Here is a 26880-nt window from a genome sequence, read left to right as displayed (position 1 = left end):
TGAAAAGAAGAGATGTAAATGAAAACTAAAGAGGCAGAGGTAGGTTTAAGAGCGAGTGAGAAGATGAAGAAAGGTCATGGTCCAAGTGGAGAAGGAGAGATAAAGGTGAGATCCTCACTCGTCTGCCAGCTTTTCCATGAGGTCCTGATAATCCCTGGGGTCCTCTTGGCCCCTACAATATGTGAAGGGAACACAAAAAATATGTGTAAATATGAATCTACGTTACCTTCTACGTGTGTTCCTATAAAGCATGAGATATTATTGGAGATCATGTAGAGATTAAGTGAAACCCAGGCTCTAGCCAATTATATAATCTAATAATCCCTTTATAACAAATTCACGGACAGTACTGTTCCGTAGTTGTTTATCATAAAACATCCTTGCAAAGCAGACAATTCACAACATTCTGCCCTCTTTGTGTCTAAAATAATACAACGTGGGACAGACACTCGCTAACAGAGCGATTCCAGTCGTTAGGGGAAGATGTCCTGTTCCTTGAGTTCACCGGGGTTCCCACGATTGAGAAAATGGGAGAATTCGCTGCATTCCCGCCAGCGAGCGGAGAACACGCAGGGTTCCCATATACAGAGGCCGTCGCCGCCGCTCGTTACGCTTGGCTGATATGTGTTAATAGGATGCGCTATTATATTATGTAACAATATGAATTTATTTATTACCTGAGAACCAATATCTCCTGATTCACCTTTTATACCAGGATTTCCAGTAGGACCCTAAAAAAAAGCAAACAATTAGCACATCGCAGGTTAAGAAGAACATCAAACAACAGGCAAACTTGACGGCAGACAATGCTCAGTATTTTTATAGAACGTTATGTTCATTATTACTGCACAGTCGGATAATGCTTAGTATTAGTATAGGATGTTACAGATTGCTCAGTATTACTATGAGATGATATCACTATGGGATGTAGCACTCAGTACTATTATAGGATGCGGCCCAGCACTCAGTATTAGTATAATATGTGTATAATATTATCAGTAGTATTGTGAATACTTTCTGTGCCAACTTACCAAGGGTCCGGATCGCCCGGTATATCCCATTGGTCCTGGGGGTCCGCGAAGTGCTTGCTGTTGGGAGAGAGGGGTCATTAGATGATATGAAATACCCCAGGAAGCAGAAAGCTTTAAGGTGCATATGCCCCACTAGGTACCCCTAGGCATGGTTCGCAGTCGGTAGACTTACCCTGGCCTGCTGCAGAATGGCCTGAGCTTGAGCTTCTTGTGCCGCGATCACAGGGCCTTTACTACCCCCACTGCTTCCTAAACGGAACTACGGGAAAAAAATACGGTTACAATGAAAGTTCAAGGTGTGGATCCTATGGGTAGAACATCCCATCTACAGAATATTCACAGAAATAGAACAGTAAATATCACAATATCTGTGCTCCAAGTTAGAATACTGCACAGCCAACAGGAGTAAACCAACTGCCTGGTAAAGCTTCTGTTTCCTTGATATACATTCTTTACATAAATACTGCCTATATATATATATATAGAGAAAGAGAGGGGGACAGGCAATGTTTTCCTAGTGTAGTTATACTAAAGTGGGTCAGTAGCCGGAATGGCTTGCAATATCACACTTGAGAGTATTTGAGTATAACTGGACATAGTACCAGTTGCCCAAATGCCCCCAGCCCCACCACCGGTGTTTAAATAGCAGAACTTGTTTTTCGACTCACTGGAATCATGACGGAGCTCCCGGGCTGTCCTGGCAATCCATTGGCTCCATTGAGCCCTGCGCGCCCAGGAGGTCCCTAAAACCAAGTCAGATTATTACTCACAGCTTTAGCAATATAGAAGAAGACAAGTAGAGATCCGGTTATATATCATTTGGATTCCCGTCCCGAGTGCCTGCTTGTCTTACCCTCTCTCCGGGATCACCAGCTGGTCCAGGAGGTCCTTGAGTTCCAGGAGGTCCTGAGAGACCCTAGGACAAAGCAGAAGCCATTAACATCCATTTAAATTTATCCTACCCACGTTAACACCTTTATCTCATTCAAACCCTCACACGTTCCTACATAGACGGCTGTAAAGTCCACTTCTTTCTATCCCACCTAGCAATGTACTAAAGCAAGGCAGAGATATAACGTCTAATGTATGTTTGGCGCGTCCAATGTACAGAAACTCTGTTGCTTTATAAACCAGGTGGGTTACAAAGTAACACAAAATCTGTAATTCTCACAATAATTCTTAAGTTTTTCCTCCAAACGTAGTTGCTAATATATGTCTTTATAATTTCTTTCTTCTATAATTATATTGTTTTATTTCATTAACCATCAATAGGCACTAAAGCCGCTATTATTACATTACGATATTGGAACAAAAAGAAAAAAGAAAATTGTCCATTGTATAAAACTAATAAGAACAAGAAAATGTGTGCGTGAGAAGAAAAGGGAATACGGAGACGGAAAGAGAAGGAATGGAGAAACCAAAGATTACTTACTGCGGGTCCTTCTGGTCCTGGAGGACCTTCAACAAACATTCCCTGAGTGAGGAAGAAAGGGGAGCAGATGAAAATGTTTGTAAGTATCGATATTATTATTATTTAGTGTTTTATATAGTGCCTTCATATTCCGTAGCGCTGTACAATTGGATGTCAATAATAAGTTTGTTTCCAGATGAACTGAAGGTGAAATGTTCTCGATGAAATGCAGAAGCGACCATATACTAAACAATCATCTTTGTATGAAATAGATCAGCTTTTCATTTATGGCCGATCGCCATTCTTCATAGGGCACTAAATCGCTCATTTTTATTTAAAATGTGATAAATGTGGAATAGTTTATTTTCTGTTTGGCTGGTCGCCTATGACACAAATCAGGTGTTAAACAGAAAACCATTTAGTTATTTCAACATAAAAGTAGTCAAGCCCCACAGAGATGATCCAGAAGAGGGATCTGAACCATTTTGTCCCTCACTGGCACCCTGGAAATCAATGATAATGATTTGTTTTTCCAGCAGAAATGTTCCCAAATCTCACAAAAATCCCACCAAAAGCTAGACTTACCGGCTCAAAGACAGCTGACTCCCCTTGATCCCCTTTCTGTCCCCTGGGTCCGCTGATTGCCTGCGGGTAGCACACATATAACCGTAAAAGACGCCGTTATTTAATATAATTGACACCAGGAAGGCCTCGCTTGGTTATTTCTAATGTGACAGACAGTAGAAGAAGGTAATATCTACCAGAAGTAGTAATATTGATTATTTGTACCCATATTTGTGAACTAAGCTAAGTTACATTAAGCATCTCAAAGCATCTGGACCAATGGAATGTCAGATCATAAGATCCCAATGCATGTTGGGAATTCTATAAATCTACATATGGGAGTCAGAATGAATCCTATGGGAGTCAGAATGACCAAGTTGACGCTAAGCAATAGGGTAACTCTGGTCACTAAAGACACCGTTAGGATTGCTCTACTTCTGACATCACACAGTAAAATCATGTCACGGTGACATCAGAATTGGCATTGGTGCATCATGGAAGAATATATTAGAACAGGAGGTTTTGAGGAGGAACAAAAACAGAGAGTGGAGAATTGTTTTTTTTAGCACATACTTCAAGAAGGAAGTGACATCAGAGGAACACAGAAGACACAGATGACATCACACGTGCTGTTCCATAAGAGGGATTCAAGACAAGACAACAACATTGACACCAGGAAGGTAGAAAGTGACACGCGTGAACAAAAGACACGTGGAAAATGAAGAATGCACACAGAACGTGACATCACAACATTGACATCAGAAAGGAAGACTTGAATCAACGAGTAAGAGCAGACCTTGGAGAATAACAGATTTTGCTAAATGTTTCTCACCATTTTTTGGGAGAAAATTTTGCTTTCAATGAAAGGACCCTAAAGTTTTAGACTTACACCTCCGCTCTCGGGGGTCTCTGCTGAGAGAACTGGGCCCAGCTGCGCGCTTTCCGAGCCCTCATGGTAATCCTTGTAAACATATTCATAGTCCAGCTCGGGCGCTGGAGTGTCCTCCTCCCCGGTCACATATTCCTCTGTGAAGGAATCACTACCCTTGACAGCCACTGAAGGAGCGTTTTCTTTTTCCTTCCAAGGGGAGGAAATGAAGCAAAAAATAAAGATAGATGCAGGAAAGGGGGCAGCAGAACAGGGACCGGGGTCAAACACATCAATGACATCATCACAGAAAAAAAAAGGGGAATACGGGGGGAGAGGTTCACTAAAAATGCAAATATTTCCCAGAAGCCTTTGCAAAACAGCTACCGAGTAAAGAGGGGCTCAACTTGATTTTGTAATGATTAAAAAAGAATTTTTTTTACAAAATTGCTGATATTTTGTATTTGCTAATTTGTTGCAGAACTTCTCTGTGTATCATAGAAAAAGACTGACGGCGTGCTGCCGGCGCCGCCGGTTTTACCTCAGGGGCGGGCGTGACTTCTTGCGTCACCTCGTCCTCCCAGACCCCGTAAAACTCTTCCTCTTCTGGGGGAGGTGCAGTGTAATCTGGATTTTGTTCTAATATGGTGGGCTCGGGGGTCATGATGGGTTCAGAAGTGAGAGCAGGATCCTTGGTGACCAGAGAGAGGGTAAAGGAGGGCGAAGTTGAGGAAAAGGGGGATCAAGTAAGAAATGATGGGAAGTGGGGGTGGAATAAAAAAAAATGCAAAGAAATCCAGAAATTTAAAAGAGGAAAGCGAGAGGAGAGGATAAAAAAACGAGAAAAATGAAAAGCATTAGTGAGTTACCAGATGGATTCTCTCTCCAGGTGAGAGAGAAAATCGCTGCCCCATCACAGATTCAAACAGAATTAACATTATCGCCCCCTTTGGAGAGAGGTAGGGGCAGATAATGAATCCCAGATGAATCGTCGCATGTGATGATCAGTCATCCACAACCATGTGGATCGGGCAAGGTCTGTTCATTCATTCGCTGTAACACCATAAGTTACACAACAAGCAAAACCTGAGGGTTCTGAAGAAACAGAACATTGTTGCAGACAATCATATTCTAAGAGCAGACATTCTAAGTCTATCTGTAAGCCCCTACCCAACGTAGCAGTAATTTACCTATAATTAACCTAACGATTCCCGGAGGAGACGCACAATGTTCTGTTACCTTCACAACTCTTGCGTTTTGCATTTAGGATGATGAATGAGCCCCAAGCACGGAGCGGCACAGAACAGATGAGGATATCTCTAGCAAGACACAATGCACAGCTGAGACAAACAACTTCCTCTCTTTTGGTTCACAATCTCGGCACTCATTGAGGGGGATTTGGGGAGCGGTGTGGGCTATAGGGGGGCATGTATGTCAGATCTCGCTCCTGGGATCTGCATACTTTTTTGCTCTACCTGCTGGTAACCATTTCCCACGTTCTTCCTCTTGGCGCCAGCGAAGTTTTTCTTGGGCTGGACTTTGCCCACATTGTTTTTCACGGGGGTGTCGCGTTTGGCGGGGGCCTTGCCCGCTGCGCCGTTTTTCACCTTGCTGTTATTCTTGGCGGGAGGAGGCACCTTTGGCTTCGGCTTTGCCGGCTGCTTGGTGCTTTTGGCTTTGTTTTTCTGCCGTCGGCCAAAGCAGGTTGGGTAGAACGGGCGGGGTATTTAAGGGTGTTTTGGGGGGCAGGTAGTGATAATGAAGGGCACGTAGGAAGTGGTACACACAGACAAACAAATGAATTGGAGAGAGAGAGAAACACGCATGAATACAACATGTGATGGACAAGCAACATACAGGGAATGCAGGAACATGGCGGCGCCCAACAATGGAAAAAGAGGGTAACACTATTTGCCCCATATACCCTCCACCTGCTAAATCAATTGTAATAAAATTATAAGGAAAAGGGCGATTTAGGGTCCCTTAATGGAATCCCTATAACTAAAGAGAATTGGGTGGTTGACTTTTGAATTGTAATATTACTAAGACGGGAATAACGGGAAAGATGTGAAGATATCCATGCTTGAACACAGGTATGCAAGTAGATAGCACTTAACTGAGATCAAGAGCAGCTGTGTCCCTTAAGCTGGGCAGACCTGTTTCAAAGTCTAGTGAGCTCTAACGCAGTGACATGGGGGGTCAGTTTAATGGGGTGACAAAGAATGTAAATGCCCCCTCTTCCCCGGCTGGGCAGCACCATGTTCCTCAGTAACAAACGCTGGATGGAAGGAGATGGAGTGACAGACGACACCACGGATGGACACAATGACACATCCACCGGTTACCTGCTCGGCCGCCCCTTCCTCGGGGGCTTTTGCAGTAGGTGGGGCAGGTGTCCCTTCCTCTTTATTGTCATAATAGTACGGATACTCGTAATACTCCACCTCTTCCTCTGTGTACTATAAGCGGCAGGGACGGGGGGAGGGGTTCATAAGCACAGGGAGTCGGGGAGAAGGGAGAGAGCGTTATTATTCTGAAATGCTAAGAGGTTGTGTATTACAAAAGCATGGGGGCAGAAAGCGATGGAAAAACAGGACAGTACCCCCCCCAACTCTTTACCGAAAGACAATTCCATTTAAAGTGATAATGATAACTCTTCACGTGCCGCCTGATTGGACCTTTTATGGGTCAACTCCAGGAATAAATATCTAAAAACTTTGAAACTCAACCAAAATAACATTCCCCTTCCCGCCAGACACTAAAGATGCTTCGACCTTCCATGTTTTAAGACATGGCCGACCTGATGACTGTACAGAACGCCCCAATTCATTGACCAGCGTCATCAAGAAAGACCTATAAGAAGATCCTACTCAACGGGCGAGAGAATGCCAAGAAAGATCCCCGGAGGGGAGGACAGGTAGAGGCATACGCAGGAATGGGAAGGAAGTTTTGGGGTAAAAAGCCTGGGCAGCAGGGGGCGATATTGTTAGTCAGAGACGTGAACATTTTTGGAAAGTGCCATAAATATGACTGTGTTCAATATACACGACATTCACATTAGGTACATTGTTCATATTATAGCCTGATGACAAAGTATTGTAATGGATGCTGAGGTCATACTTGATAAAGGATAATTCTGGTCCAAGAACAAACAGCTACACATCCTTACTGGCAGAATAATGACAAATGCCCTCAGTGGCACTAAAACCCCACAATTGCAGGTGGGGGTCACAGAACATTCAGCTTCATTCTCACGTTTGAAGGAATTTACAGAATAAATCGCATTCCAATCGGAGTCACAATCAGAATTAATGCTCACGAAGGCGTCAGCTATTGTATGGTGTAGGAGGAAACTCATTGCGGCGAATGCAGATCTCTTTTATGGAAAATATAATAGATGCATGGAGCTCACTGAAGGGTCTGTGTTCTCCTGGCCCCTTTTATTTGGTATAGCTGGGCATGAAAAGGTGGTAAAGCTTTCCTTTTAGAAGGGTAAGTCATACGAACTAAGTGGCAGGCGGAAGAAGAATGGGCAAGTTAGACGATGAATCAGTGGCTCGCTGTTTGGTGTTATAGTTTCTATATCAGTGTATATCAGACCGGCTGTGTCCGGGACCCCACCATACTTACATCTAGCCTAGTGTTAGGGTCCTGCGCCTGAGGAGTGTTGGGTAGTGCCTTGTCACAGTCTGGGCTGTAGTGTTCACAGTAATCATACGCTGCCTGAGCATTAGATGCTATGAGAAATTGCTGTATATCGCCCTAGGAGGAAAAAAAAAAGGTAAATTGCTTTCATTCACCAGGAAGACATATCAGATGTTACATAGCATACAATATTATTGTTTTAAAATCACTTCCATCTGATGAAGAGATCCCTGAGGCCCCAAAAGCATATGTAACTTTGCATCTTTTTCTATGTTTACCCAAATATCTTCAGAATAATCACCAGATTCTTTGACTGGTAAAATTGAGGTTATGTATAAAGGTGTCATGATCGCATATGAGTATTCTTTGTCCGCCTAGGAAATGTGTAACACATTTTGCTTTGGTGAAGCTTGCGGTGCAGTGCTCCAATTTGCATTGAAAACATTGGTTTATATATAATACTATGTACAGTGGCTAGGCTTGTAGACCCTTTTCATATTTTATGTTAGTGTACCTTTAACTAAAACATATTGCATTTTTATTTTTTCAAGTGAAATTAATATGTCCTGGCTTAAGTTTCTGCAAAACTTTTTTTTTGCACATGATTGACTTATAAATTCACAATAAAAGAGCTGGGATTGCAACAATTTTATGAGTTAATAAAGAAAAAAATATAGTGGTAGAGCTCCCTCAGGTGGTAGTTTTGTGTAGTGGCTCAAGTGTCTTTTGGTAGAGCATAGTAGAAATGTGCAAACAGCCCCATCTAGTGGTGATAGCGGGTATTTTTTCCCAATACTCTTCTTTCAAGGCAAACCAGTACAATAATGTATACTTCTTAACAAAAAACGACTAGAACAGTATAAATGCATCTTTTGTCTGCATTGGATTATTTTTAACTGGAGATTATTTAAAACATTAGAAGCACATTTCCCACGTGGAAAGCTAATCCTTAAAATGACATGAAGGGCTGGGGCGCATAGCAGGGGGCAAGGAGGAAACTGGGCTGGTTTGATTTTTAAAGGTTTGGGCCATTACCTGAAGTGTTACAACCACCAGCATGTCTAAAAAAATGTAATTGTGTTTTGTATAGGAATGGATACGTCTGGAGCTGATTTATTACAGGGCCTCTTGGTTGGACTTGGCCCCAGACTGAATGCTGCTAGACCTCCCATGATTATAGGAACATTGTAGACATCATATGTACTTTATTGCCTATGATAGCTGAGTGCTCCCTTTGAATTATCATTGTTATCTCCCTGTAAATGCATTTCCCCTCAGGATTACCCCTGTGTATTTGCACTTCTTCCTCTGTCCCCAGCTCCTTGGCTCAGCCCAACACATTTCTGCTTGCCATTTCATACGCGTACTATTCTTGCCATCAGTCAGCACCAGCGCTTGTTTATCAAGCGTTCCAGAGAGGGCCAAATTAGATGACCAGGCTCTAGGTTAGCACAATATGCTATAAGCGGGTTTGTGTAAGTGTGTGTGGCTGCAACAATTGGGTTTAAGCGGGGCTATGGTGGCAATAAGGAGAAAATCTTTTCTTTTTGGCCTTGGCATGAGTACCCTCTAGTGGTGCAATATGGTATTGCCTGATGACAGGGAGAGACAATGACTGTTACTGTAAAGCTGTGTAAGAGCGCCCTCTTGTGGTATTTACTTGATACAAGCCAGGTGTGAAAAACCTGCCCAGTATTGACTTTCTGGGAGGGTAACCAGCTTCTTGTAGAGACCATTTGACATCTTCCATGTGTATCGGGGTACCTGACGTTACTTAGCCTAATGACACAACAAGCAGAATGGTTTTTACCTCGAATGATTCCTCATCCAGGATACGAGTCCCAAATACAGTGATTCCTTTGGTGTCAACGATGGGTTTATTCCCACGTGGTAGTTTCTTAGTTATTCGCTTCTTACAGTCCAATATCAGGGTCACTGAGGTTTTCTGTACACTTAAAGCAATGCGGTGCCATCTGTGGATGCAGGGAGAGGGGTGAGGAACTCACAGAGAAGATAGAATGAGTGGTCTTGGTTAAGCTGCAGGAGTCAGTGGGTGTAGCTATTGTCACAAAACCTAATATTATAGAATCAGAGAATTTTGTTCCAAAGTTATCATAGAACGCATATGGCCTTTTCTTTTTGCTTGTACCTGAACTGACCTGCAGAACACTGGTGTAGTTTATGGAACATCCAGTGTAACCAGTTAGTATCCAGGAAGAAAATAAAGTGAGAGAATAAAATATGGAATACAAAGGGAAATTGACATATAATTTGTAACCCAGCCAGTGAGTTGCTTCCCCCCTCTGGCACTTAAAGAGTTAAAATAATGGCAATGTATACTGACTTTCCATCTGCCAGGTTGATCCCGCTGAATATGGGGTAATCCTCGGGGGCCGGCTTTCCATGCTGATCCTCGTACAGGAAGACCGGGGAGCGTCCTAACTCCACCCCAAGCTGCTGGACTCCCTGCTCATTGTATATGGACAGGAGGAAGGCCTGCAGTCCGCTCTTGGCCCGCACCAACGCCATGATTGAAAAATCCTCAGGGAATTTACCTACAGGGCATATAAAAAGGTTTGATTAAGGAACCAGTTAATGTATCTGTTCATGCATCACATGATGAGGGCTGCACACGTACCTGGGAAAAGCTGCCTGGTGGGGGCGCTGATCTGCGCCTGCTTGGATATCCTGTAGGCCACATCAGAACCAGTGCTAGAGCGACGTGCTGGGCAGAGGCCAGTTGTCTTCTTCACCCCCTCGGGCTGTGTGTGGAGCTGGAGACCCTTTAATACATCCACAGGGTCTGTTACAAAGAGAGGAAAAGAGTGGCAAACATGAGAAAACTTAAGAGAAATCTATCCATTCCCATGTCCTGTAAAATAACACGTTTTTGCTCTATTAAAGTCTGCCCCCTAGTGGCCCTGCCTGGTCATAGCTAGTTATAGTGGCGCTGCTCCCAGCCTCCAGTCTGCTATGTAGCCTGGGGCAATAAGACTAACCCCACCCTGGCATGAATATAAAATCAATAAAACACTTTATAGACGGGTTGGCTCCCCGTTCCACTAAACCAATGGTCCGCAGCCCAGTCTTCGAGGCACGCTAGTAACCGGCATATTCCATTCCAACAGGGAGCTTCATAAAACCTGGAGCGCCAGTATGTCTCTGGGACGGGGCTGAGAACCATGTCACTAAACCAGTCAACGGTAGGTGGACTGACTGCTTACGGTGATGCTGCGACCGTGAAGCCAATCTGGGCTTTTCAAGGAGACAGCTTTGGAAGCACAGAGCCGTTTAAACAAACGCAGAGTTCTACGAAGCTCCCCATAACATCGCAGCTCCTCGCAGAGCATCGCAGGTGTCTGGAAGCAGCCGGACTGAGAGAATGGAAACTGGCAGCCGGAAATATTTCACAGTTAAAGCGCCAGCGATGTCTGCTATATCCATCAAGCTGGGCCTCGCTTACACCCATCGTATAACCATCCACATATTCCCATTTATACATCCGTCCCTGAATATACACCAGTCTACCCTTTATCTGTATACACCGAGGGTAACGGGGGCACAGAGCGCGCGGTTACCCGTATATACAGAGAGGAGAGAGTAAAGGGGGCACAGAGCTCCCGGTTACCCGTATACACAGAGAGGAGAGAGTAAAGGGGGCACAGAGCTCCCGGTTACCCGTATACACAGAGAGGAGAGAGTAAAAGGGGCACAGAGCTCCCGGTTACCCGTATACACAGAGAGGAGAGAGTAAAGGGGGCACAGAGCTCCCGGTTACCCGTATACACAGAGGGGCGAGGATAAAGGGGGTAAATAGAAAGGAGAGAGTAAGGAAGGCACGGAGCTCCCACTTATTTGTATTGTTTGTATATACAGAGTAAGAGACGCCGAGGACTGTGTATTTAGATGTCTCTATCACTAGTGGAGTGAAGACAGCAGCAGAAGAGAATGAAAGGTCAGAGAAAAAGGGAAGAATGGAGAGAGACCGAGCGAGGAAGGCGCAGGGGACAGGCGGGGGGCGCAGACTAATGAAAGGAGCTGATGGGAATCGCAGACTCCCCGTAATATGATGCTCATTCAGCCTGCAGGACTTCCAAGCAGAAGCCAGGGAGGAAAAACTCATTACCCTCGGCATACCTCAATCCAAGAGGGACCAAGAAACAGAGGGAGAGGAGAAGAGGAAAGCGAGCAGGACAGAGAGAGAGAGAGAGAGAGAGGGGAGGGAGGGAGGAGAAAATAGGGGTGAAAAGGGAAAATAAAAAGACATTGCTGAGTCCACCGGTGGAAGGGGGTCCGAGGTGTTTGATGGATAGCAAGGGGATGAAGGGTCGCATCCATGGACCACCTTTACGCACGCGGTATACTGCCTGGGCCCACACAAGAAGCCCTGGACAGATTATTATTATTATTTTAACAGACTGTCCGGTGTCTGGGGGTCAAAGTGCATTTCCCTTTACTAAGCAGCGGGTAAAAAGACCACACGCAACCTGCCATGTGGGTGAACGGGGCAAGCGATTACCTAAAGCACCAGCATAGCCCACAGCGCAGTATGTGTGTCTAATTCATACACACGCACACATTGAAGCACACACAGACACGCACACATAGAGATGCACACGCACACACATTCAAGCAAATCTTCTTTACGTTCTGCCGATGCCTTGTAAATCCATTGGAACACAATATTAAAACCAAACCCCAGACCAGAAAAATGTGATGGTTTTCCCATTAATGGACAAAAAAATACTATGCATATTAAACTATCCACTAATTTATTTCGGGTAATGTAAAAAAAAAGAACGCTGAAAATATATCAACGCTACATTCTATAGAAGCGGTTACTATATAACCTTATATATATATAACTCAGTTACACAAAATGTATCCACAACTTAGAAATCAATGACGGTTACATGCAGAAACATTGTTACATATTCCAGATTATGTATAAAAAAGTGATTCTGGTACAAATATTAAAAAGTGGTTTTATCACCATAGCAACCAATGTGATTTTCCTGATTCTGTCTCAGCCTTTGATCAATCAGATTATAAACTGTTTTACATGTCCATAGCTGTAATAAAATTAAATTTAACTAGTGCAGGTACAACCTTCAGAGGTGGCCTTATATTTTTGGGGGTCATAAACATTTGGGGAATCGGAGGTAGAGCATCACTAAAACTAGCATCGCGACTGTGCATGCGCACAATTCTGCCCATGCACAGTGTGCGAGATAGAGGGAGAACTCAGTGGGACAGTAGGATAGAGTGGCAAAATCAGGACTGTGCTGCACAAAGCGGGACAGTTGGGATGCATGCTCTAGACTATTGGGGGCCCTCAACAGCTGCTTAATCTTCTTATCTGGTTGCAGCGCGTCTCATGACCCTTTCCAGACCTACAATTCATAGTTAACATAATTGTTCTGGCCAACCATGGGTATTCCTTGGCCATCCCCATATGGGAACAACTACTGCCCCAGGGTCCATCATCTCATCGCTGTGTATCCAGATGCCCCCTACTGCATGCCAACATAGGGGGCAATCTAATGGGGGTGCTTCCATCATCTCAGGGCTCTTCTCTGCTGCCTATGCCACCTACATGGTGGAGCCAGTCCTGTTTGCGTGTTTATATACACATTATCCTTTCTGTCTCTCGCTTCCCTCGGTGTCTTTCCATCCAGGGCACCAGAAGCAGACACTTTGCATGTCAGCGAGAGGCTGCGTCCTCTCACAGGAGGATAGGAGCCGTCTGGGTTTTTGGGAGAGGCTGGAGCGCCGGGGAAGGGACTCCTCTCCTAGGAATACCTGCATTTGGTTCTGATTTGGAATGCAGGCAGCAGAATTCTGGGATGTGTTTGGCTCAGCAGGACGGTAGCAAGGGGCAAACGGACGGGGGCAAGAGAAAGGAAAAAAACAGGAAATATATCGAGACAGAGGGTTAAAGGTGAGAAATGAGACCGTCTACACCAAGAGAGAAGTGCGAACACTCTCCCCAAATCTCTACATATTCTTTATTGGTCACTATGTAGGCAATACAGCTATCATCTTAATAAATCATATTGTGGGGCGCTATATCGTAAATAGTGCTACTTTAACACAGTACAATTTAACTGGATGGACATCTGCAGTATGGAAATGGAGAGACTGATGGAGGAGAGGTCCGTATAAAACCATGAGGTCTCCACATTAATTGTTATAGAATAAGAGAGCTATGTTCGGGATCAAACAGCTACTGCAGCTACCGTATTTAATTTCATGCATATAATAACTTAGTGGACCCTTTAGATTTCTGTGTGGTCTTCCTTGCAAATTTAGAGCCCCCCATATTCTCTTAGGGAAATGAGTTCGATGGAGCGATTTTCTGCCACAAAGGAAGAGAGAAGCTGCAGCTTCTCCCTAAGGTAAGCAGTTAAAAAAAAATATATATATATATAAAGCATATTCATTTGGTGAGGCTGTCTGGAGTATTGAACGGCCCCTTTAATCTTCAAACATATATCTGCTGTATATTGCTGTTGTGTTTGTTGTAATGCGTTGAATACAGACATAACCTGATCTTATCACTGTATTAAAATTAAAAAGACCCCAGAATTTGCTACCCCCTCAGAACCCCCCCCAAAAGATATAGTGTGAATATTATTTAACTTCCCATATAGCACGCCAAAAAAACTTATATTATGGGGGGGGCACCATGTGAATCAGTATAACTGATTATCCAAAAACCAGATTTTTAATAGCAGGATCTTGGAGACTCCCACAAATACACTTTAGTAAGACTACTACTAATAAATTATTATTCCTTAATATTGTAAAAGAAAACTACCCATTACTAACGCTCTGTTATCTGCAAAGATCCAATGCATTCCACAGGAAAAAAGGATCTGAAACAAGGTAACGTGACAGAGACCAGAAGAGGGGATTAGAGGGGATGAGGGATGAGGGATGAGGGTTATATTTGGTGTAAATTAGAAAAGAAAAATGGGGACTCAAAGAAGAGACTTTATCTCAGAATGATAAAGAGGATATGAGACGGAGAACACTGTGAACATTTGAGGGATTTAGGGCTGGATGAGAAGGGTTAAAAGCTGTGGATGCCAAACCCCTATTTTCAAAGCATTCATTCTGGAGGGTGTGTTGGGTCATTTTAGAGACCTTGAAGATCCCCCAGATAAAGATCAGGGGGTTATTTAGTCTATAGCCTGCGGGGGGGATCACGTATTGGGCGTCAGGCCATGTATTAAGAGCGTGCAATAGTCAGGTCAGGCCACGGTCGGTGAGCCGAGGTTTACGGTGGTTGCGTCTGTACAACAAACCTTACATATCTAAAGTGTATTTAACTGAATGCAGCACTCTCTTTGAGATGACCGGATCACTCCATTAAATGCAGGGTGAAGGGCTGCGTCACAATCATCAGAAAGTCCACTTGAATTGGGCAAGCGTGCCTGTCAGGGCTTCCATCGCCGACTCCTGCTCAACCTGTGGCCCTCCAGCTTTTGTTGGACAACAACTCTCACTATGATGTGAAAACTACAGTTCTTCTTCTACACAGAGGAGGCATCTGTTACGGGTGGTGCTTGGAGAAGACACACAGCTCTACCGGCCCTGGGGAGTTTCCGGTTGCCTAATTCACAAAAGGTTCAAGTAACAGAGGTAATTAATTTGACTTAACTCGAAACCACTCAACGAGAAGAGCAACTTGTCGAGATGAGTGGGGTGCTGATGAGCTATACATTGAGTTGGGAGTTGCTGTCTAATTGATGTTTGTTGGCCAAGTGGATGGTGCAAGTTTGTTGTTGAGTTCTTTGGAATCAAGTCAGTCTAAGTAGATGTCAAAACCCTTTTTTGAGTTATTTTGAAGTCAAATGTATGTGAATATATGCTTTTCATAGAACGTTGAGTCAAGTTGACTGTAACTGTGGTGGAATTGGCCATCAAGTTCGTTACAGCAAATCATTTGCTCATTTTCTGCCAACTCAATGGACTCAAAAAAAGAGTTGTAAATGGTGAATGGCCACCTACTCCCATCGGTCCCTCCACCGAGTGTGCAAAAGATTGACTCAACTCAACTTTGCCACGAACTCATGAAATGCTGAAGTGTGACAAAGTGGCAAAGTGTCCGCGGAATTTCTGTAATGGGAAGTATGTGAAAAGTGAAGGAAAACAAAAAAGAAAACAGCGAGACGGAAAAAATTTAAAGAGTCACGTCAAGCTCCTGTCTGAAAGCATCGGAATACTTCGACTTCAATTATCCTGCACCCCGCATATAATCGGTGATCAGGGGTATTATATAAATAAGACGCAGACGTCCAAGAGGTAATGGCTCATATTACTGCTCTAAAACACATAAAACCTTTAAAGATATATACATGTCTGACAGAGCGTCTTCACCCAACCGGAACCCAATCTCTGCAGAAATAAGCACTGCTGGAAAATAGCTTTATACAACTTCACCAAATCTTAAACAGATGGAAAAATCCTTCCAGCGAGAAGAAAGGATCAGCGAAATGTTATTATGAGAAGAATTCAATAAAACTTAAAGAACCAATCTGGGGGGGGGGAGCAGAAGGAATTAGGGGAAAAAATAATTTTCTCCTATTATTTATTTATAAAAAGGCAATCCCTCCTATAGATTTTCTTGTTTATTTTATTTTTTTATATTAAAGCTTTATTTCCCCTTCCCTTGTGGTTTTTCTGGTTTTATTTTATGATGCTGGATATAATGGCGGCTGGAACTTGCCGTAGACGGCAAGGTATTTGCTGCCAGACTGGATCACTGGCATCGAGTGGCCAATCAACACGCAAGCCTTGTGGTAAAATTATAAAACCCAGATTTTAACCGTTTGTAATTCTATTAAAACCTATAATATATTGAAAGCCAATATTACAAGGTATTCAAAGTCCGCAGAGCCAGGTGATGCATTAAGCTGCTGGGGTCCATGAGATCCATAAGGCGTCTGGGTGGACCCGGTGAAGGCCGGGGTAATGTGCAGCAGGGATAATTTGCCCCGTATTTAAAGTGATTAGGAGGTGGTCCTCAAATCCATACCTTGCCTGGAGCCTATGGAGTGTTCATCTGGCTCTGGAAGTCGGTAGTCGGTGTGATGATTTAGCTGGGGACACTTATAGGAAATTAATACATTAAAGGCTGTGGTAATATTTTCTGCTGCCCCGCATGGTGCATTTTTTTTAAAGCATGCCCATGGTCATCCAGTTATCCAAGACCAGGCCCGACCGGTCATCGTAACCATACCTGGGAACTCTCAGGAGACTCCGGGTCAAGTGTTGCCCTTTCAGGTCTCTGGGTCTTCCCCAAGAAAGGGAGCAATGTGGCGACACGCTCATCACACTGATAATTGCTTTCATGGCCTAGGTTGAGATGAACACACCAACAACACACTCTTGCCGCCATCACATTTCCACCATCAGAAGGAGGCTGTGCTCATGGAAATTTTAAACGCTTGGCATCATTATTATTTTTAATATCAATATTATGATGATTACCCTATTTATTACCCTATTTATTTAAGTTCCAACATTTTCCACAGCCTGACTGCACTATTCCCGCCCTGAAGATGCTTGAGAGTGGAAATGACCCTCGAGGACCAGCGGTGGCCATTATGCCACCACTCATCAGGCAGGCGTGAAATTGAAGGAACTTCAATTATTTGTAATTACATATTTATCTAAGTCTGCCAAAAATGCCAGGCCTCTGTTTTAGCTAGAAGCAGGGCGCTCTAATCATTGTAGGTGGCTCTTGATACCCATCCACGGGGTAATAATAGAGTCTGAGAGGGCTATGTAAGGACCTTGTGTATATTTATGGTCCCCACCTAAGCTCCTCTTTAATAGGGTAAATAAATAACATTTTCACCAGATGCTATTCTGACCACACATCCCATATGTACCAATTTGCCTTAAGAAATAGTCAGGGTCAAACTCTTTTTCTCAGAGGAGATCACCACGCAGGATCTGGCCACATTTAACCATGCGCAACACTTCCCAGTGGACATTCCACCGAACAGGGTGGTCTCCTCGGCATCAAAGAACTGCATAACTTTTCTTTTTACCCGAGCTGAGCCTGAGTAAAACTGAATGAATCCCTGAGGGGATAATTGGCAACTTGTCACCCACGATTTATCACATCTTGAATCCACTTGCTGCTTAGTTAATAAACCCCAAGGTGATAAATCACACGCAAACACAAGCCCATTCACACACACATACACACAAACCCCCTTAAACTGCATGGGGACAGAATTATGAAGGGCCAGGTTTCTCCATTAAGAAGGTCTGAGCTGACCCTGTACAATGCATAATTCAATGGGTGAAGAGATGTCTTCTATACATTCTATACATTATACAGGGACTGCCAAGCTCCTCCCGCAGTAGAAGCTCAGTTGGGTCTTCATAATGTTTAGTGAAGCCAAGGAGCTCTTTCTTTCTAGGAGGACCCACAAATGTTCTATCCGTTGTAAAGGAATCCAGGAAGCGATCTCGAGGTGAACGAGAGAACCAGGCAGGCCAGATGGTTCTTAAATATATAAAACACTTAATATTTCTATGATGAGTATATAACAGGAGAACAATAACAGCCGCCTTAATTGAGGTTATAAATAACAGAGACTATTAAAATAACACAGACGTTCCGTAATGTAAGAGAAACGTTGTGGCACAGAGTACCACGCTGGCCTCGGAGCCTTCCAGTGGCTTTACGTGCCATTCATGTATCGTGCGATGAACAGACCGGGCAGCGATACTCCGAAAACGATCTCCTAACTTCTGACACATACTTTCTAAAACCAAACTAAATATTTACCTCCCTCCTCTCTCCCTCGCTCCTTTCAGCGAAGGCCCCCCCCAGCTTTTCCCAAAGCCGTTCCATAAACAGAGGAGACACGGAGCGCTGTATGTTCATTCACACAATGGCCCCTCTGTGAAAGGCCTTCCTTGGGTTTCAGACAGAGGATGCTCTTAGTACACAGAATAACACCGGATAAAAAGCTCGCTCCGCGGAGAGCACATTTCGCAGGGTGTGGGGAGATTTTTTTTTTTTTTTAAATTGCCCTAAATGTTGACTTTTACAATTAAAACGTAACATTTCTCCACCGTAGTTCTTTTTTTTTTTCAAGGTAGACATTCCAAGAATTCCAGACTACAGTGAATACAAAGTGACCCGTAATAAATGATAATTCTAGATCGCTGGGGTTCTACAATGAGCTCTGTGTACTGTATGTGGTGATGTGGCTTCAATCACTGATGCAATAATTTTTTTTTTAAGTGAAATTATATAAATTACAGTATATTCCATTACATGAACTTCAAGCGGGATTAAAACAGAATTTTTTTAAAAAAATTATATGAAATTCCCAAAAAAAGGCAAAAAAATAATAATATTTAATTACACATTTAATGGATATGTGCATATCTAACATTGACATAAAAAATCTAAATGTGATATAGAAATTAATAATAATAAAAAATATATAAGCAGATACGTCATTCTTGATGGAGTTTAATATACAGAGAGAGCATAAAGGGCAGGAATCCATGCATTATACCCTCAATCTGGCACAGGAAGGGTTAATGTTCTGCTATTCTGTCCTTTTTGCTATTGCCCTGCCGGAGGGCCCTCTGGAGCTCTGGGCTCTGGATCAGACGCACGCCATGTGGCATTTATTTGCTTTAGCACCGTGCAACCTTGTAACCTTGTTTTTTAAGGGTGCTGTTCCATTACTCCGTTAAATTAGAGAACTCAGACTCCTCCGAAAGAATTTTTCAATCATGCCAAATATTTCCTCATTCATAATTTTGCAGGGAACGCGTTATTGTCACGGGACACAAAAGCTGGCTCCGATAGGCTGATACGGAAAAAAAAGCTTAAAGCCTAAAGGTTGTTGCATTGCTTGTATTTGGTTAAAGAATCGAGTGCCTTATTTGCTAAATGCTCGAAGGCTCAATTAAAATGGAACGGCACCTTTAACACAGAAATGTGTCAAGATTAGCGTAAAGAACTTGTAATAAGTATCACAAAGCTGGTTTGGGCAGGCGCCAGAATTACACAAGTGCGCCAGAATGACACAAGAGCGCCAGAATGACACAAGAGCGCCAGAATGACACAAGAGCGCCAGAATGAAAGTGACTACAAACTGGCGTGATTCCTTTTCAAAGGCGAATGACAATACAACAATGAGGGTGATTTTATTTTTAAAGTAGTTGGCTCCTGCAGTGTGCATCTGTCTACTTAGGACCGAAAAATAGAGTAAATAGAGAAACACAGATTTAGAACCTGCCTACAGTATAAAGGATCACGAGGATCACATGAAGGATTTGGAGGACTTTCTAATAGCCAACCTTGCTTGATGATGGACCTTAATAATATATAAATTGTGTTAGGTCCTGCAAGTGTAACCCTTTCCCCATCTGTACTTATTGGGCGTTTTTCATCGTTACCCCGTAAGGCTGCTGGAATTCCCTAATAATACTTGAGTTCTCATTTTTGGAACCATATGGCCGTTCTAATTGGCCAACCGAGGCCAGATGATACTTTCGTTTTAGCGGAAATTGCCCTGTCCCAAAATTCCAAGGTTCAGCAGGACTGACCCAGTATGGGACCAGTGTCTTTATTACCAAGACCCCTTCTTGTATTTTAGGGGTACTAGAAAAAAATCTTTACATGTGTTCTTATTGTTATCCGAGGATACCCATTTCACTGAGTATCCATCTTTTCTAACAGCTGCATGTCACATGCGACATGGGCACACGTGCCAATACATCATGCAGCACATGGGGACACATGTAGGAATACAGGGTCATATGTGCTCCTGCACAGTTATGCGCAGAAATGAAGACACAGTCACCTCTAGGACTTCAATCAAGGACTTCAAAGACGCTTACAGACCCCAGTATACATTTTACTAATATGATACTATAACCAAGAGATATAACATGGTTATAGCATGGTGGATCAACCATGCTAACGTCCAAGAGGACTTCATCGGTCTCCATTGCAATAATGCAACCTCAAGGACGAAAGCCACGCACATTGAAGTTAACTGGTGTGTGTCAAAGTTACCAATGGGCCCCTTTATTCTTCTCACTTAGGGCCCCTTCCAACCCAATTCTACCACTTCTCCCTTGGGCTGGGTGTATGTGAATATCGCCGACATCATAAACTAAGTTTTAGATATCAGTCGGTGATATAGAACGACCAGTATGGCTGACGCAAAGTGTAAGCATAAAAAAATAAACGGTTATGTGTCAACGTTCCTTCCCTGCCCACAGCAGTTAACATAGGTGCGCTGTCTGTATGTCCGACGAGGTGTAATAAGGAGGGGAGTGTGAATGTTTAATTATATGTCCCTAAACGCTGCTTCCTGCCTCTGTGAATATAATCCCTGCCTTATGCCGGTGAAAGGAGCTCTCTGATGGCGGCTCGCACCCACATTCATTTCCGAGATGACGTTTCACGTCGCTCAGCGCTTCTTGCCTTTATTCGTAGCGCAGATCTCCTCGCACTCCATCGGCCCAAAATGGAGTAAAGCTCACATGGTGCGTTCTCGTTCCGGTAACATTTATATGATATAAAAGTTAGTATAGAAAATCTAAGACGGAGGATTCCAACGCGGAGAACGAACGCCACCGAGCGGCTCACGCCACGGCGCCACCAGAGCTCCACGCTTCGGGGGGGAGACTGGGGGGCCTGCATCTATTCTAATACAACTAACTCTCAGAAAGACATACAAATAAAAAGATAAATTCATAAACAATCAGGAAATAATAATAAAACATGAAATGCTTCTAATATATGCATGTCTTGAACTTCTTTTTTCAATATTCTTAGCTGTAGCCCTTAAGCTATTAGCTCTACTTCTCTATAATTCCCCGACATCGCCATCCATATATTCTCCACTGTCATTCATTATAATAATGTTATCAAGCCCTTCCTACATCCCATTAACATCTCAATATACCGCCATATTGTCATCTATTAGTCATGGATGATCCTTCTCCATATAAACCCACTTGATCTCCATCCTCTCGCTCCATATGATCCCCTCCTTATACTCCTCCCCTTACTCCATATAACCTCTGGGTATAACTCCTCCTCCAGCGCCATAGTACCCCCTATATCCTCCATATAACCCCTCCATATAACCCTTTCATATAATACCTATCCCTTTAATAGTAATTCATATTTTACTTCTACATTCTATACATTCTTTTAATTTGCTGTTGAAATACTCAGAGCCACTATACGCAGCGACATGCTCATTACTAACGTACAGAGCCAACAATACTGAAAGGAGTTAAGGTACGCAGCATAGTAGGGTGCGGATACTCGGCATCATTATACAGAGCATCCATCGCCAGTGTATGTATACTCTGCTTTATAATACAGTACAGAGTATTCATCACCAGAGTACAGATACTCAGCATCACTATACATCAGATACAATATCCATTAGAACTGTATGCTCAGTATAAATATACCGCTCAGTACATTGTTACTATTACTTTAGAGATACTCATTACCTGCGCACTAATAATTAACTCTTTGATATGATGTAATAATACCGAGTATGTACAGCACTGATCATTATTGTATTTATGATTTAAATCAGTATTTAAATGTCTGGTTTCATTAAACACTGAAGCAGATCCCTTATCAGGTAGATACTCGGCATTATTATACAGTGTGATCCATGATGTATAGAGGATCCATGTGATTGACATGTGGAGGTTATGGAACTATGGAGGAACCGTCCATATGAAAGGCTTGCCGTTCCTACTTTGCCCACTACACGTGAACCTCGCAACGACACAACCGTCCCCCCTCTGACAGCTGTCAAACTATCATGGGACGGTGTCCTGTCTTCTCCTTTGTGAGGAGCTAGCTTTCAAAAAAAGCTAAGAGCCAGACATTTGGCCAGCTCTGTGACTGCTTCTCCGAGTGTCCTCCAGAGTGAGATTCATGTACTTGACCCCAAAAATGTCTATTGTTTGACAGGTTTATTATTAGAAAATGAAATTGTAATTCCAAGTAGGAAGGAAATGAGAAAGTACACAAATAAAGTTTGAAGCAAAAGTAATTGTAGCCAGGAATGTCAATGGTTCCCACTTAATATACTTTCGGTTAAAGGTGCCGTTCCAGCTACATTTGTAACATCAGAAACATCATAGCACTGCTGAACGAGAATTACTTCTTTACTAAAAATAAAATTCTACTTCCATATTGTTTGGAGGGATAACCTAATTGTCATTAATTGCCTAATTGCACAGAAGCAGGCACTGGTGGTCATCAAGACCACCATGGTTAGGTTGTCACATTGTCCCAAACTATCTTCTAAACCAAGCTGGTTTTCCCTGTCATATCCTGATTTCTAGCCTAGAATAGCGTGCCTTCTTCATACCTGCCCTGAAACTTTAGCATTTAAGATGTTCTTGGAGTGAGTAGACCATTCATATACCATCTCTGCTCAAAGAGAACCTTCATCCAACTTGTCAACATTCCTCAGGAGAGCTTTCCCTCAGACTCATAATTTATTGCCTAGAAAATTTGTGACATGGAGCTTTGTCTCCTCTGGTAGATCACAGTCCAAGACTGTCACCTCTCCTCAAGAAAGTCTCTGGTTTAGAACTTTTCTCTACATTCTAACCCCTTGGCCAGGAATATATGCCACGTCCTAATTCCAGATACAATGTGTACATTTTGTAACAAATCAACTCCCAAAACTTTTAACTACATATTATCCCATCTTTCTACCAAAATAGATGCTCCACAGTGGCCCTTATCAAGAAGACCACTACTACTCAACCAAACCTGGCACCTCTTCAGAAACAGATCTGTCTACAAAGTATTTTATTAGTAGATCACTAATCAAAACTGTCACGTCTTGTCAATGGGATCCCTGCCTAAACTCTCCCTTACACCATCTTAACTCATTTCCACCAACTCCCACTTAAAAAATCTGCCATCTCTCAATGTATAGATCAAAAGCCCCCAGCTCTGTCCCCTTACCAAGAACCTATATTCAATGAGTGTATTTCATCTCCAAATTGCCCCATTCTATTAAACTGCCAGTAGTTGTTTTTTTTGTTTTTTGTTTTTTTTTTTAAATCTTCCAGGATGTGACAAAACCTTTCATTCGTTGAGATTTTGGGTCTAGACGCCCAGGCTCCAGAGTAGCACCTTTTTTAATAGACGTGTGCTGCTCTGAGACACTGCTGTTTTCATGGAAATTCTAGTTAGAATTTTATAAAAGTTTTCTTGTTCCATCAGCCAGCGTGGAGCTCATTAAATGCAAACCAAAAAAAAAACCTATTCTGCTCATTGAAAACAATAAAATATCATCATTGTTTTTCTCGGGAAGAGATGTTATGGAAAGAAAAGAAGAAGCCAAAGGGTATTTTTTTTCTACCCATGATTTGAAATTCCAACTTTTGATATCCAACTCTTTTTGCAAATAAAAGAAATCTGGGTAGGTTTATTCAAAAATATTAAAAAATTAGAAATGGCAAGATATTCCACATTTGTTTTCCAAAAGCCATTTCAAAGATGTAAAGCTTTTTTCTTGAAATTAACCCATAATGCTTACTTTTGGCCTTACCATATATTTGGGCCCCCCTTAGCCCTTGTATTAACCCTTTCAGTGCCAGTGTCTGCTACACAATGCAGCTAACACCTCTGGTTGTTGAACAGTTAAATTTGGCCGAATGATGAAGGCCTATGGTAGCACCCTGTAAATCCCCACATTTCTAGGTACACACACACACAATTGCATTCACTATCTTAAGATGTTAACATCTCGAAAATATATTACCCCATGACTGTGTCCTCTACCTGGCCTGGCAAATCAAGGGTTAAACTACGAGTGGTGTGAGTGGTCCATTCACCAAACGTCAGCTCCAGTCCTTATGAGTACCCGCTACCTGGGCTCCCTTGGTGCCTGCTTCCCCTGCATACCACCTTCACACACACACACACCCTGCTATACACACACACACCCTGCTATACACACACATATGCCACTATTCACATGTGAAGGCACAGCTGGAGATATGCACTGTCCTACACAATTATTAAACGCTACACAATACCTACACAACCAATGCGGCAGCACACACCCAGGCAGGTGCGTGAATAACCATCCTTTACAGCAACTAACATAGTGCTTTCCCGTAGACTTATACACAGCGACGTCTGTGCTTCTAGAATCTCTAAAATGTTTGCTCTGGTCATTCACACTCATGCTTAAAAATCACACCTGCATAGTAAATAATACAGTGAAATACTCCTACAAATCCACCGCAAACTGGAAGAACTCACGTCTCTGAGTGGGATAGTGGGTGAGTGGGATCCCACCTCAGTGCCCCACACACCCTAAACTCAGTAACAAAGACACATCTGGCTCAATAATGTCCCACCACCCAAAATCATCTGGACCATCATAACCTGGAGACATCACACTAATCCCAAGAATGTATCTCAACCTCAAATCATCTACATGAAAATCCTATATCTTCTGAAGTGCCTCTTCCTTAGGTAATCCCTTACATCCTAAATTCCACATTCTCGCCACTCAAAGTGATCCCCTCTGTGACCACAAGGATTAAACAAATAATGCATACATTCCGAAATCCGAGGACCTAGACCTTACAGGGCGATCAAACAATAACATCAGCCCACATCAACGGGTCGTCCATACATTCTAATCAACAGATACATTGGAATGAAACCAACAACTTGCCCCCATCTGATGTCCCTCAATAACATTCCCTACATCCTAGCCATAACAATCAGCTGATAAGAGTCTGAATTTAATACCCGCAGGAGCAGATTCTAAACATTATCCAGGGGTTCTAATTCTCACCAAGAAAGCTGACTTCTGGATACGCTGGAATAGCCACTGACGGAACAATAAAATTGCCCCAATACCCCACCCCGACTTATGTGCAAACCCAGACGTATCACCTCTGTTAGCTGGCATCTGACATTAGCTGTCAATGGGATCCTCTCAGAAGATCCCTTGATCTCCCTCCAGTCCATCACTTCTCCCTCAGTTTTTTTTTCTTCTTGAGGAGCAGTCAATGACATATTCCAGTGGATATATCCCAAAAGCCATCTCTACGCGAAGAACATGGGCATTCCTTCATATCGATTTAGAAAGATATCCCCTAAACATTTCCATGCACGTTTGGTCTATCAGCTTTCCATGGGCGCCCCATGGATCTGCATTCAGAGAAGCCCCCCCAAAAAACAAGAAAGCTTTCAGAGGAAATCATCTCAACTCTCTGAGATAGAGAAAACTCAAAAAGACAGATAAAGAACCTACCATGCAGAATATACAGGATTTCTATCAATTAACAAAGTAACTGTTGAGCACCAACCACTAAGAAGTCTGAACTTAATATAAACAATTAAACATTTCACCTGCTCTTAGAGATGTTCATAATTCTAGAAGTAACTCTCCAAAGCTTTCTTTTCAATTAGTTTTTTTTTAAGCATCCTTTATTTTTTTAGAACTGGGTCTTCCAAGTTCCGGAAGGGACAGCTTTTCTGCTACGAGAGTTCACAGTTTGTTTTGACATCTCTGCACAGTTTCTGACAGTCTAACACATTGGTGGGATCCAAAATCTTGGGCTGACTAAGGATGGACTTCATTCATTCGTCGCCCATGGGTGCTCTGCACAGTGGGTGCTACGGTTAAGTAACTAGATTGGGTCCTAATTTTCCAACACAACCCAGAAGGTGCTACAGAGAGTCTACTAGTTCTGAGAGCCCGCACAGAGATAGCGTACTGTTTCCCCCGAGTGTATGGCATGGGGATGCCAGTCTTACCTGCTGCCTGGGTCCTCACCAGCTGCCAGAAGAGGAGCAGCACCAGGCTGCAGAGAGGTGGCACCCCGGGGACCCCACATCTCCTGGGCTGCCGCTGAGGCCGGGGCATGGTGCCCAGGTAAAGGGAAGGGAGGGGAGAGGAGGTGGGCCGCAGGATCAGAAGGAGCAAGATGCGAGGGAGCAGGACAGGAGAGGACAGGCTGCAGCTACTGCTCAACTCTCACTACTTACACCATGTGCAGGCAGCCTGAGGAGGAGAGGGGAGGGCTGCCCAGCACTGGGAGGGGAGGAGGAGAGAGAGGGGGGTGCCTGAGGTGAGACCCTGTCTCAGCTCCTTTCATAAACACACCCACTCTTTCTTTTTTTCCCTCTTTCATGAATTATCACCCCAAAATTCTGCTACCTTACATTTCTTCCGAAATGTTACAATGTTTCATTTTCCCAAGCGGTTGTGCCAACATCATGCCCTCTCCCACCAAACCCCGCACTCGCCATCACTCTCACCCTCTCCTCCCAATTATTTCAC

The 26880-nt window shown here is 43.2% G+C and overlaps 1 protein-coding gene across 1 annotated transcript in view; it reads right to left on the bottom strand.

The window, feature by feature from the left end:
- The window catches only part of LOC149280395 (uncharacterized), a 32447-nt gene extending 21484 nt beyond the window's left edge, over positions 1-10963 (bottom strand). The window contains exons 1-17 of the mRNA XM_089500640.1: positions 10850-10963; positions 10158-10320; positions 9864-10074; positions 9330-9492; positions 7505-7636; positions 6220-6333; positions 5350-5559; positions 4416-4565; positions 3896-4084; positions 3028-3087; positions 2464-2505; positions 1885-1947; positions 1700-1774; positions 1204-1290; positions 1032-1088; positions 678-731; positions 119-172 (exon numbers count right to left, since the gene is read on the bottom strand). Of these exons, the coding sequence (XP_089356766.1) occupies positions 119-172; positions 678-731; positions 1032-1088; positions 1204-1290; positions 1700-1774; positions 1885-1947; positions 2464-2505; positions 3028-3087; positions 3896-4084; positions 4416-4565; positions 5350-5559; positions 6220-6333; positions 7505-7636; positions 9330-9492; positions 9864-10074; positions 10158-10320; positions 10850-10963 (1938 nt within the window). The remainder of the gene's footprint in view (positions 1-118; positions 173-677; positions 732-1031; positions 1089-1203; positions 1291-1699; positions 1775-1884; positions 1948-2463; positions 2506-3027; positions 3088-3895; positions 4085-4415; positions 4566-5349; positions 5560-6219; positions 6334-7504; positions 7637-9329; positions 9493-9863; positions 10075-10157; positions 10321-10849) is intronic.
- Positions 10964-26880: the final 15917 nt, after the last annotated feature.

This window comes from Sceloporus occidentalis, unplaced genomic scaffold (assembly GCF_023333645.1).
Source record: "Sceloporus occidentalis isolate IW3139 unplaced genomic scaffold, rSceOcc1.0.p SCAF_157, whole genome shotgun sequence".
Classification (NCBI taxonomy): domain Eukaryota; kingdom Metazoa; phylum Chordata; class Lepidosauria; order Squamata; family Phrynosomatidae; genus Sceloporus; species Sceloporus occidentalis.
Note: the sequence above shows the minus strand (reverse complement) of the source record. Positions and strands in the feature narration are given on the sequence as shown.